We start from the raw sequence: 12,330 nt of genomic DNA, 5'->3' as shown, positions 1-12,330 counted from the left end.
ATACAGTGTTGATTTTTCTGTTACACATGTTGTTGGGTACATAATTAGTCCAAAAGTTGAAAAGGTCTTACACTTCTAGTATCTCCATACTCGGGAGGAGTAGCAGAATGTGTTTTGAGGTGTAATTTTAAGTATGCCCATGTTTTGCGTTAGAAATTCTTTCTTGATTGGCAACATTTTCATTTTCTTTCCACATTTTCCAAAAATGTGTGGCAAATAAATTCAAAAGACTCCTTATGCCTCTTAGAAAAAACATTGGGTTGTCTGATTTCCAAAATATGGTAATTTTGTAGTTGTTTCCACCATCCTGGTGCTCCAGGGCTTTCTAAAATGTGATAGGTAGTCAGGAAATTAGAGGTGTAATTTATGCCCCTAGAACACCTGAAGGTACTCCTTGGATTGTTTACCTCTCTATGTGGCTAAGCTGTGAAAGTCTCACACATGTGATATGACCATACACAGGAGGATTAGTAGAATGTATTTTGGGGTGTAATTCTTAAGCCCCGTAAAAGTCAGACAGACTTTTTCCATCCGAAATTCCGACTGTGTGTATGCCCCATCAGACTTTTTTCTGAGGAATTCCATCAAAGTTTAGATAGAGAACACGTTCTCTTGTACTCCAATGGAATTTCTTTGGAATTCCGATTTGAGTTTGGCCGGGCTAAAGCCCGATCGTGTGTATGGGGCATAACTATGCCCATGCTGTGTGTTAGAAATATCTTATAAGTTGTCAACTTTTTGTAAAAAATCATTTAATTTTGTTTCCACACTTTCCAAAAACATGTGGCAAAAAATGACATGTTCAAAAGACTCACTATGCCTCATGGAAAATACTTTGGGGTATTTGCTTTCCAATATGTGGTCATTTTGTGACTATTTCCATTGTCCTGGTGCTCCAAGGCCTTCAAAAATGTGATAGGTAGTCAGGAAATTAGATATGTAATTTATGCTCCTAGCACGCCTGAAGGTGCTCCTTGGATGTTGGGCATCTCTATGTGGCTAGGCTGTAACAAAGTCTTACACGTGGTATCCCCACACTCTGGAGGAGTAACAGAATGTATTTTGGGGTGTAATACTTGGTATGCCCATGCTGTGTGTTAGGAATATTTTATTAACAACTTTGTGTAAAAAATACGTTTTCATTTTCTTTCCACATTTCCCCAAAAAACTTGTGGTAAAAAATATGTTCAAAAGACGTATTATGCCTCATAGAATTAACTTTCTGGTATTTTCTTTGTAAAATGGAGTATTTCCACTTTCCTGGTGCTCCAGGGCCTTTAAAATGTGATAGGTAGTAAGGAAATTAGATGCGTCATTTATGCTCCTTGAAAGCTTAAAGGTGTTTCTTGGATTTTGAGCCTCTCTATGTGGCTTGGCTGTGAAAGAATTCTCACACGTGGCATCTCTATACTTGTGAGGAGTAGCAGAATATGTTTTGGGGTGTAACTGCAAGTATGCATATGCTGTGTGTAAGAAACAACTTTTGTAAAAAAAAAAAAACAAACAAGTCTGATTTCTTAATTTTTTTCAAAAAATTGTTGTAAAAAAAAAAAATTACAACCACGTCTCTTACTAAATCCCTCTGGCAGTCTAGTTTTTAAAAATGGGTCATTTGGGGGGTATTTGTGCTGTCCTGCCATTTTTGGGCCTCAAGAAATGAGATAGGGACTCAGGATTAATCAATTTTCAATGTAACATACCATAGCTTCTAGATTCTATAACTTGCACACAGAGTAAATAATATACACTGATTTGGGTTACTTTTACCAAAGAAATGTAGTCGTATAAATTTTGTCCCGAATTTATAAAGAAAATTTGCTTTCAACATTTTATAATTAAACTAAGAAAACATGCTTTTCTTTCTAAAATTTTTTTTTTTTTTTTTTTGTTTATTTAACAAAAAAAAAAAAAACTGCGGTGTTTAAATATAAAAAAAAAAGCTCCATCTGTATCAAGAATTTTTTTTTTTTTTTTTTTTTGTGTACAGTGTTGCATGACTGAGTAATTTTCATTCAAAGTGAGATAACGCTGAAATCTGAAAATTAGCCTGAGCTGGAAAGGGGCAAACGTTTTTGGAATTGGGGTAATTAAGAGCACCAAAAAATATATTTAGGCCCAGATTCTGAAAGGACTTACGACGGCGCAGCGTCATGTACGCCGTCGTAAGTCCTAATCCGACACGTCGTATCTATGCGTCTGATTCTTAGAATCAGTTACGCATAGATATCCATTAGATCCGACAGGCGTAAGTCTCTTACGCCGTCGGATCTTAACTGCATATTTTTTTTGACCACTAGGTGGCGCTTCCGTCGAATTCCGCGTTTAGTATGCAAATTAGCTAGATACGCAAATTCCGGAACGTACGCGTGGCCGACGCAGTAAAGTTACAACGTTTACGTAAAGTTGCCCCTGCTATATGAGGCGCAGCCAATGTTAAGTATGGCCGTCGTTCCCGCGTCGAAATTTGAAAAAGTTACGTCGCTTGCGTAAGTCGCCCGTGAATGGGGCTGGACGTCATTTACGTTCACGTCAAAACCAATGACGTCCTTGCGGCGTACTTTGGAGCAATGCATACTGGGAAATTCCACGGACGGCGCATGCACCGTTCCGCAAAAACGTCAATCACGTCGGGTCACAGTAGTTTTACATAAAACACGCCCCCCTGATCCAAATTTGAATTAGGCGGGCTTACGCCGGCCGATTTACGCTACGCCGCCGCAACTTACGGAGCAAGTGCTTTGAGAATACAGCACTTGCCTGTGTAAGTTGCGGAGGCGTAACGTAAAGCCGATACGTTACGCCCGCACAAATTTACGCCGCTGGACGAGAATCTTTGCCTTAATCTCTAATAAGGTCAAAAATATTAGTATGTCTTGGTTCTACAGAACCACCTAGGGACCAACAAAATGATTATGTCTACACATGCAGGATGTTGAATTGCTGTGATCGAGCAGTGTCGGAAATCCTAACCCCGACCCAACCATCAGAACTGTCTGGTCAATATAACTTGTGGGTACATATGGAGGTCAAAACCTCTCCTCCCAGCAGGAGAGGTGATACCCCCAGAGATGGTTGGCACGCGGGTTAGAGTCCAACCCACATGCATAACTCAATAAACTGACCTGCATGACAATGATCATTGCAATTCATGTGGACCCAGTTCTGAACTTAGCGAATTTCAGACTTTTTTTTCAGTGTGCTCCCACCAGCAAGGTAAACCAGTCTGCTAAAATGGTAAAGGATATTATTGTTATCTCCTCTTTCTCTGCGTGGTTAGTGAGTCGCCATGGGTGTGTGTCCTTAACAATGGTATTTTCCGCTATTCTGTTGGTTTAGGGTGAAGATCTGATGAATGTGAAAGTTGAGGGTGAAGTAGAAGAGACGTATGTGAGGGATGATCAGCAATATACGGAGGAGGCTGGAATGACGAGGACATTCGTAGAGGAGGACACTCCAACAGAGATCAGCACAGGTGAGCCATCATATATTCTTCTGTTATCTCTTCTCTGTTACTGCACACTGATTGGTCCAGACTAGGGCGGGAGATTAGTGATGTCAGAGGTTGGTAATAGTCACCTCCTTGTACTGATACCCGTCCTGCACATTAGATCTTCTTTTCTCTCATGTAAACCCCCTTCTAAATGAATTTTTATTCACTTAGACATCATTTTTGTATAGTGATGAGCTTGAATGGACGGAGGTCCAGTTTGCGACCGGTTGGGTGAACTTGCTGAATTCAAACTCTATTGGTCAAACTCTATCTAGTCAATGGTAGCTGAATCTTGCAAATCATTAATTGCCATTTTCTATGCCAAAAGCCAAGGGAGACATGTCCCCATGTTTATGAGGTCAAAGTCCACAATCCCACAAACCTGGCCCACTGGTTGTGAGGGTCTGTAAAACCTGCAAGCTCTCTTTAAAAAACAATATAGGGACCCTCAGATCCCCCCCCCCCCCAATATGACAGACTAAAGGGGTACCTGTTCTGTTCCAAATGCCTCTTAAAGTGGTTGTACAACCACTTTCACCTACAAGTAAGCCTATATTATGGCTTACCTGTAGGTGCTGGAAATATCTCCTAAACCTGCACGGTTTTGGAGATATTTACAATGTCCTTGTATGGTGATCTCTTCTGGCTCATGCATACTTTAGAAAGGGCACGCTGTGACGTTTCTAGAGGGGTAATGCCGTTACTGGCAGCTCCCGCACATGTCCGTGAGTGACGTCACACGACTATGGGCCGGTCACAGACCTGGAGTCCGCGGCCCCCGGAAGAAAGAGGGCTGAAGATGGACACTTCAAGCCAGCGAGGACATCAGGGACATTGCAGGCTTCGGTTTCAGGTAAGTGACACGTAATGGGCTACTATGCGATGCACACTAGCCCATTACGCTTTACCTTTGCAGGGAAATAAAGAGGAAGTAAAAACCCATCAGGATTTACTTTATCTTTAATGCATTGATACACCTCTTTATGCCCAGTCTGTCCTGAGAGTATGGTCACCTGCTGACTTGGCACCATCTACAGGCAGCTTAGCTCTTCAGAGAGGCACATAAGTTGAATCCAGTGTTATTTTACTTTAGTTAATTACAGTACAACAGAGTATTTTTTTTTTCAGTCTTTTGAAGTGTAGAGTAGCACTATCCTACATTGTGGGTTGGTTCCTCTTCTTTCAGCTAAAGGGTAACCGAAAACTCCTTTAACAGTCTTTTTGGGGGCAAAAGTCAGGAGGAACATAGAACAAAAAATAACTGTTTAGGTTTGCTAAGGTTTAGGATTCTTGGGTTAGCTCAGATCGTACAATACCACCTGCCCCCTGATCTATGGGATGAGGCTGTAACCCTGGCTTATGTTAAATGTATGTCTGTACCTAGACTCCATAAGGGTTGAACCAAGCAGATTAGAAATGTAATTCTCATGTCGCTTTGTGTTTTTTGACTGGATAGCAGAAGACTGTTTTCATTAAGATCTGAGCGATGTTTGCTCAAATGTATACCTGTGTACTTGTTTGTTTGTGTATAAAAAATAAACATTACACCTAGGGTTGTCCCGATACCGATACTAGTATCGGTATCGGGACCGATTCCGAGTATTTGCGGGAGTACTTGTACTCCCGCAAATGCCCCCAATGCCAGATCCGATACTCCTCCCCATACGTTCTCCCCACCCCCCCCGCCGCCGCATCCCCGCTGCCGCCGCTGCTTGGTTAATACGGGCGGGGAACATTACAGCATTCATTTGAATAGCTGTAGTGTTTCCCGCCGCGCCGCGTATAGACACTCCCCCTTGCTCGGGTGAACTGTCCAATCCCGAGCAAGGGGGAGTGTCTATACGCAGCGCTGCGCGAAACACTACAGCTATTCAAATGAAAGCTGTAATGTTCCCCGCCCGTATTAACCAAGCGGTGGCGCGGCAGCATGCAGGTAAGGAGGACATGCCTGCATATATGGGGGGGGACATGGCTGCATATGGGGGGACAGGGCTGAATATGGGGGGGCTCATGGCTGCATATATGGGGGGGACATGGCTGGATATGGGGGGGGACATGGCTGCATATATGGGGGGGACATGGCTGCATATATGGGGGGGACATGGCTGCATATATGGGGGGGGACATGGCTGGATATGGGGGGGACATGGCTGCATATGGGGGGACATGGCTGCATATGGGGGGGACATGGCTGCATATGGGGGGACATGGCTGCATATGGGGGGGACATGGCTGCATATGGGGGGGACATGGCTGCATATATGGGGGGACATGGCTGCATATATGGGGGGGACATGGCTGCATATATGGGGGGGGGACATGGCTGCATATATGGGGGGGACATGGCTGCATATATGGGGGGACATGGCTGCATATATGGGGGGGGGACATGGCTGCATATATGGAGGGGACATGGCTGCATATATGGGGGGGACATGGCTGCATATATGGGGGGACATGGCTGCATATATGGGGGGGACATGGCTGCATATATGGGGGGGGGACATGGCTGCATATATGGAGGGGACATGGCTGCATATATGGGGGGGACGTGGCTGCATATATGGGGGGGACGTGGCTGCATATATGGGGGGGACGTGGCTGCATATATGGGGGGGACGTGGCTGCATCTGTGGGGGACATGGCTGCATTTGTGCGGGGACATGGCTGCATTTGGGGACACATTTAAAAAAAAGTATCGGTATTCAGTATCGGCGAGTACTTGAAAAAAAGTATCGGTACTTGTACTCAGTCCTAAAAAAGTGGTATCGGGACAACCCTAATTACACCTTTAAAAAAAATAATAATACAAAACACTTCTCCAAACACCCTCCAGTGCTGCTCGTCACCAGACCCCTAGGCCTATGGCCACTTGTTCTATGCTAAAGGTTCTACAAGTCTGAACTTTGAACCTCTTCATTATCAGAGGTCACATGACCCAGTGCCTAGGCTTGTGGTTGTATGAAGAGCATGCACCTCCCAGTCCTCATTGGTTCCTGCTCTTCTGACAAGGCTGTGTAAATGTAGAAGTGATCTAGGAGGAGGAACAAAGGACCTTTTACTGAAGAGGGGAAGTCACAGCTGGTTGGGATATCCACAGAGAGCATCTGCTCACTATAGTCTACCTGATTCAGATGGAATCTTGATTTTCGGGAACTAACCGACTTGTATCTATTGATCATATTTGTATATTTTTCAGGACACGCCATTGAGAAACCCTCAAAGAAACCCTCAAGCTGTAAAATGGAAGATGAGGACATCACAAGAGATTGTTCAGGAGAAAAGACAATGAGCTCAGCTATGGATGGAGGACTTCACAGTGTGGATAAACCATCAAATTCCTCTGACTCCGAGCAACTTCATACTGTGTGGGAAGGTGCCGGAATTCAGGGGGAGGAGAAATGTTCCTGTCCTGAATGTGGGGACAGTTTTAATTCTTTATTCGACCTTTACATGCATCAGAGTACTCACAAGAGGAAAAATCTCTATTCCTGTCCTGAGTGTGGGAAATGGTTTTCAGAGATTTCCAATCTTTACAAGCATCACAGGATTCACTCTAGAGATAAGCCGTATTCCTGCTCTGAATGTGGGAAATCTTTTCCACAGAAATCAAAACTTGTCCGACATCAAACAACTCACACGGGGGAGAAGCTTTATTCCTGTCCTGAGTGCGGAAAATCTTTTCCAGAGAAGTCCAGTCTTCACAGACATCAGAAGATTCACACAGGGGAGAGGCCGTTTTCCTGTCCTGAGTGCGTGAAAAGTTTTTCACAGAAATCAGACCTTGTTAAACACCAAAGGTCTCACACAGGGGAGAGGCCGTATTCCTGCACTGACTGTGGGAAATGTTATCTACATAAATCAGACTATGTTAGACATCAAAGATCTCACACGGGGGAGAAGCCGTATTCCTGCACGGAGTGCGGTAAAAGTTTTTTGGAAAAGTCCAGTCTTTACAAACATCAAAGGATTCACACGGGGGAGAGGCCGTATTCCTGTCCTGACTGTGGGAAAACTTTTTCACAGTCCTCCCATCTTTACGTACATCAGAGGTCTCACACAGAGGAGAAGCAGTATGCCTGTCCTGAGTGCGGGAAATGTTTTTCGCAGAAGTCAGCCCTTGTTAGACATAAAAGTTCTCACACATTTAAGAAGCAGCGATCCTTCCGTGAGTAAGGGAAAAAAAATTTCGCAGGTGTCTCATCTTCACAGACATTGGAAGGGTGAGGGAAATGTTTTTTTTTTACAGAAATTAGTGCTTGATAGACATCAAAGATCTCACAGAGGGTAGAAGCCGTATTCTTGCCCTTAAGCGCAGTAAGGGCCAGATTCTCGTCCAGCGGCGTATCTTTGCGGCGGCGTAACGTATCCGATTTACGTTACGCCTTCCGCAACTTAGACGGGCAAGTGCTGTATTCTCAAAGCACTTGCTCCGTAAGTTGCGGCAGCGTAGCGTAAATCGGCCGGCGTAAGCCCGCCTAATTCAAATTTGGAACGGGGGGGGGCGTGTTTTATGTGAATGTGCTGTGACCCGACGTGATTGACGTTTTTCACGAACGGCGCATGCGCCGTCCGTGGAAATCTCCCAGTGTGCATTGCTCCTAATACGCCGCAAGGACGTATTGGTTTTGACGTGGACGTAAATTACGTCCAGCCCCATTTACGGACGAGTTACACAAACAATGTAAAATGTTCAAATTTAGTCGCGGGAACAACGGCCATACTTAACATTGGTACACCGCACTTACGCCACAATATAGCAGGGGTAACTATACGCCGGGAAAAGCCTAACGTAAATGGCGTAACTTTACTGCGTCGGCCGGGCATACGTTCGGGAATTCGCGTATCTAGCTGATTTACATATTTCGATGCGTAAATCAGCGTACACGCCCCTAGCGGCCAGCGTAAAAATGCAGTTACGATCCGACGGCGTAAGAGACTTACGCCTGTCAGATCTAACAGATATCTATGCGTAACTGAATCTAAGAATCAGGCGCATAGATACGACCAGCCGGACGCAGAGATACGACGGCGTATCTGGAGATACGCCGTCGTATCTCCACTGAGAATCTGGCCCTAAATGTTTATCTGGGAAGTCCAGTCTTTAAAAACAGAGAGTTCACAGAGGGGAGAAGCCGTATTCCTGTCCTGAGTATGAAAATGCTATAGATGGAAATCAGACTTTGTTATACAGTAATCATTTCAATACCGCACCATAGCCGAAAGACAGCTACAGTGCGACTCGTTCTGGGAGGGCATCAACGGACAGAACCGTGCCCCCTAGGGTGTGCTCTGTGACTGCTGTGTCCTTAGGACACAGCTGATCATAGATCGCAGTAAAGGGCCAACCACAGTGGCCCTTTTCCTTGTGATCAGCTGTAAACGGACTTACCGCTTAATTGCAGTCCTTGCCTTCTCTGTGTGAGACACGCTGTTTACACTGATATTCAGGGCACTGATCACCAGTTTAAATACCACCAAAAGGTGCAGTTTTGCAATGCATTATATTGATATCCCTCCCCCTGGTTTTTCCCTTTACCGTGCCATGTATGTGTTCCTGCGATACCTCTTTCGACCACACAGACCTTTATAGGTCCTCTCTTTCTAGATCCACCCATCACAGTTTCCCTCTTCATCTTTTCCCCTATCTTTCTTTCCTTATTTCTTTCCCCTTTCATTCTTCCTTTCGTTTTCTTCTCCCTGTCTTTCTCTTTTGTTTTATACAACCGTTCTTTACTTTATAGCACACCAGGCTATTTTTGGGTAATCCACCATTGTGAATTAGACAATGGTCATTGTGATTTGTATCATTACCCGGCAATCTTTTGGTGTTATTTGATCACCTGTGCGGTTTTTAGCTATAATAAATATCCCAATTTTTTTTTTTATATCTTCTACATATTTTTGGTAAAAAAAAAACGCAATAAGCGTATATTGATTGGTTTGTACAAAAGTTATAGCGTCTACAAAATAGGGGATATATTTATGGCATTATTATTATTATCATTAATTTTTACTACTAATGGCAGCGATCTGCAATTTTTATCGGGACTACGACATTGCGGCAGACAGATCAGACACTTTTTTGAGACCAATGACATTTTATACAGCGATCAGAGCTAAAAATAGCCTCAGATTGCTGTATAAATGTCACTGGCAGGGAAGGGGTATAACACTAGGGGGCGTTTAAGGGTTTAAGTGTGTCCTGGGGAGGTTTTTCTAACTATGGGGGAGGGGACTGACTGGGAATAGAGAGAGATCGCTGTTCCTGATCACTAGAAACAGACGATCTCTCTCTACTCCCCTGACAGAATGGGGTTTTGTGTGTTTACATTGACAGATCCCCAGTTCTAGCTCTGTAAGGAGCGATCGTGGATGGCCGGCGGGCATCGGCTCTGGCGTCGCGCCCCAGAGGCGATTCAGTTTGCATGCGTTGCGCTATATAAGTTTCTCACTCACGCTCCCTAGAGCTCTTAAAGCGGCCGACGTACACCCAGTTCTATCTCTGTAAGGAGCAATCGCAGATGTCCGGCAGGCATCGGCTCCGGCGTCGCGCCCACTAGAGCTCTTAAAGCGGCCGACGTACACCTACGGCGGTTCGCCCAGGAGAGCCAACCTGCCGCCGTATAATGACGGAGGCTGGTTGGCAAGCAGTTAAAAATCAAAACGATAAAAACATTTTCACCTCTAAATTCCATCAAAAGAATGCTCTATCGGTCTCCAAAAAAACGTATAAAAATGTCATATGTGTACAGTGTTGCATGAGCGAGCAATTGTCATTCAAAGTGTGACAGCGCAAGGCAATGAGGTAACAGGAGCTCTGCAGCAAGCACCTGGTGCTATGGAGCAGTCACCCCCTGATGGAACAGCCTGAATAGAGCCGAGGGGCAGCAGCGGTTATGGTGAACGTGGTCAAGGTTGGTGCATCCACAGGTAATGCAAATATACCTGTATCTTTGTTTCTTTCAGACATTCTAGGTCTGGCTGCAGCTCCCATCCTCACTCCTGCAGTAAGGCTAGCAGGTTATTGGGCAGAGTGCATCTTCAGAGCCATATTAGAAGGTCTCTGTCAAGACCTAGATCACCTGCGTTTCCTAAAGAAGGAGGTTATAGTTCCAGTGTCATCCAGCAGATTCCAGTAATTAGTCTCCACCTGATGATGGCTGCTGGGAGGGTATTTGGTCCCTCCTCTGCTATTACACTCCGCTCCAGCGTTCTGCCTGATTTTTCTTGCTGAGTCTAGATTTGGATCTTGAGCCTGCCTTGCATCTTGTACCCTACTGCCTCCCTGTATCCATTTTTTCTGATACTTGCCCTGGTTCCCCTTTCCCATCTGTTTCCTGCATCTCCAGTTTACACTGCTGATCCATGTTCCACCTTTTTGTATATCTTGTGTATATAGTCGGTTTGCTAGCTGGGTGTTTTTGTTATTGGGTTATGGTTCACTTATATCTTCACGTTTTCTGTTTGCTAGTGTTTGGATGGATTTTGGTTTCACTGTAAATAAATCTTACTTTAGATATACAGTATATGGTCTGGTCTGAGTTTTCTAAGTGTAGCCACACAGAGCTGGCCATCCCTGCTGCTGATTCCTTATACAGTGCCTTGCAAAAGTATTCACCCCCCTTGGCTTTTTACCTATTTTGTTACATTACAGCCTTTATGTTTTTTTTTAATCTGAATTATATGTGATGGATCAGAACACAATAGTCTAAGTTGGTGAAGTAAAATTAGAAAAGTATATACATAAAACAATTTTTCAGAAATAAAAAACTGATCATTGGCATGTGCGTATGTATTCACCCCCTTTGTTATGAAGCCCATAAAAAGCTCTGGTGCCACCAATTACCTTCAGAAGTCACATAATTAGTGAAATGACATCCACCTGTGTGCAATCTAAGTGTCACATGACCTGTCATTACATAGACACACCTTTTTGAAAGGCCCCAGAGGCTGCTACACCTAAGCAAGAGGCACCACTAACCAAACACGGCCTTGAAGACCAAGGAACTCTCCAAACAAGTAAAAGGACAATGTTTTTGAGAAGTACAAGTCAGGGTTAGGTTATAAAAAAATATCCAAATCTTTGATGATCCCTAGGAGCACCATCAAATCTATCATAACCAAATGGAAAGAATATGGCACAACAGCAAACCTGCCAAGAGACGGCCGTACACCAAAACTTACGGACCGGGCAAGGAGGGCATTAATCCGAGAGGAGCACAGAGACCTAAGGAGGAGGAGCTGCAGAGTTCCACAGCAGAGACAGGAGTATCTGTACATAGGACGACAATAAGCCGTATGCTCCATAGAGTTGGGCTTTATGGCAGAGTGGCCAGAAGAAAGCTATTACTTTCAGCAAAAAACTAGATGGCACGTTTTGAGTTTGTGAAAAGGCATGTGGGACTGGAGACTCCTAAAATGTATGGAGGCAGGTGCTCTGCTCTGATGAGACTAAAATTCATCATTTTGGCCATCAAAGAAAACTATGTCTGGCGCAAACTCAACACATCACATCATCCAAAGAACACCATCCCCACTGTGAAACATGGTGGTGGCAGCATCATGCTGTGAGGAGGTTTTTCAGCAGTCGGGACTGGGAAACTGGTCAGAGTTGAGGGAAAGATGGATGGTGCTAAATACAGGGATATTCTTGAGCAAAACCTGTAGCACTCTGTTTGTGATTTGAGGCTAGGACAGAGGTTCACCTTCCAGGAGGACAATGACCCCAAACACACTGCTAAAGCAACACTTGAGTGGTTCAAGGGGAAACATGTAAATGTGTTGGAATGGCCTAGTCAAAGCCCAGACCTCAATCCAATAGAAAATCTGTGGTCAGA

At 44.4% G+C, this 12,330-nt stretch overlaps 1 protein-coding gene across 1 annotated transcript in view; it reads left to right on the top strand.

The window, feature by feature from the left end:
- Positions 1-7,782, top strand: part of LOC120935916 (oocyte zinc finger protein XlCOF7.1-like) — a 120,102-nt gene extending 112,320 nt beyond the window's left edge. Inside the window, exons 10-11 of the mRNA XM_040347945.1 lie at positions 3,337-3,472; positions 6,690-7,782. Of these exons, the coding sequence (XP_040203879.1) occupies positions 3,337-3,472; positions 6,690-7,666 (1,113 nt within the window). The 3' untranslated portion in view covers positions 7,667-7,782. The remainder of the gene's footprint in view (positions 1-3,336; positions 3,473-6,689) is intronic.
- The last annotated feature ends 4,548 nt before the right edge of the window (positions 7,783-12,330 follow it).

The sequence above is a fragment of the Rana temporaria genome, chromosome 4 (genome assembly GCF_905171775.1).
Source record: "Rana temporaria chromosome 4, aRanTem1.1, whole genome shotgun sequence".
NCBI lineage: Eukaryota > Metazoa > Chordata > Amphibia > Anura > Ranidae > Rana > Rana temporaria.
Note: the sequence above shows the minus strand (reverse complement) of the source record. Positions and strands in the feature narration are given on the sequence as shown.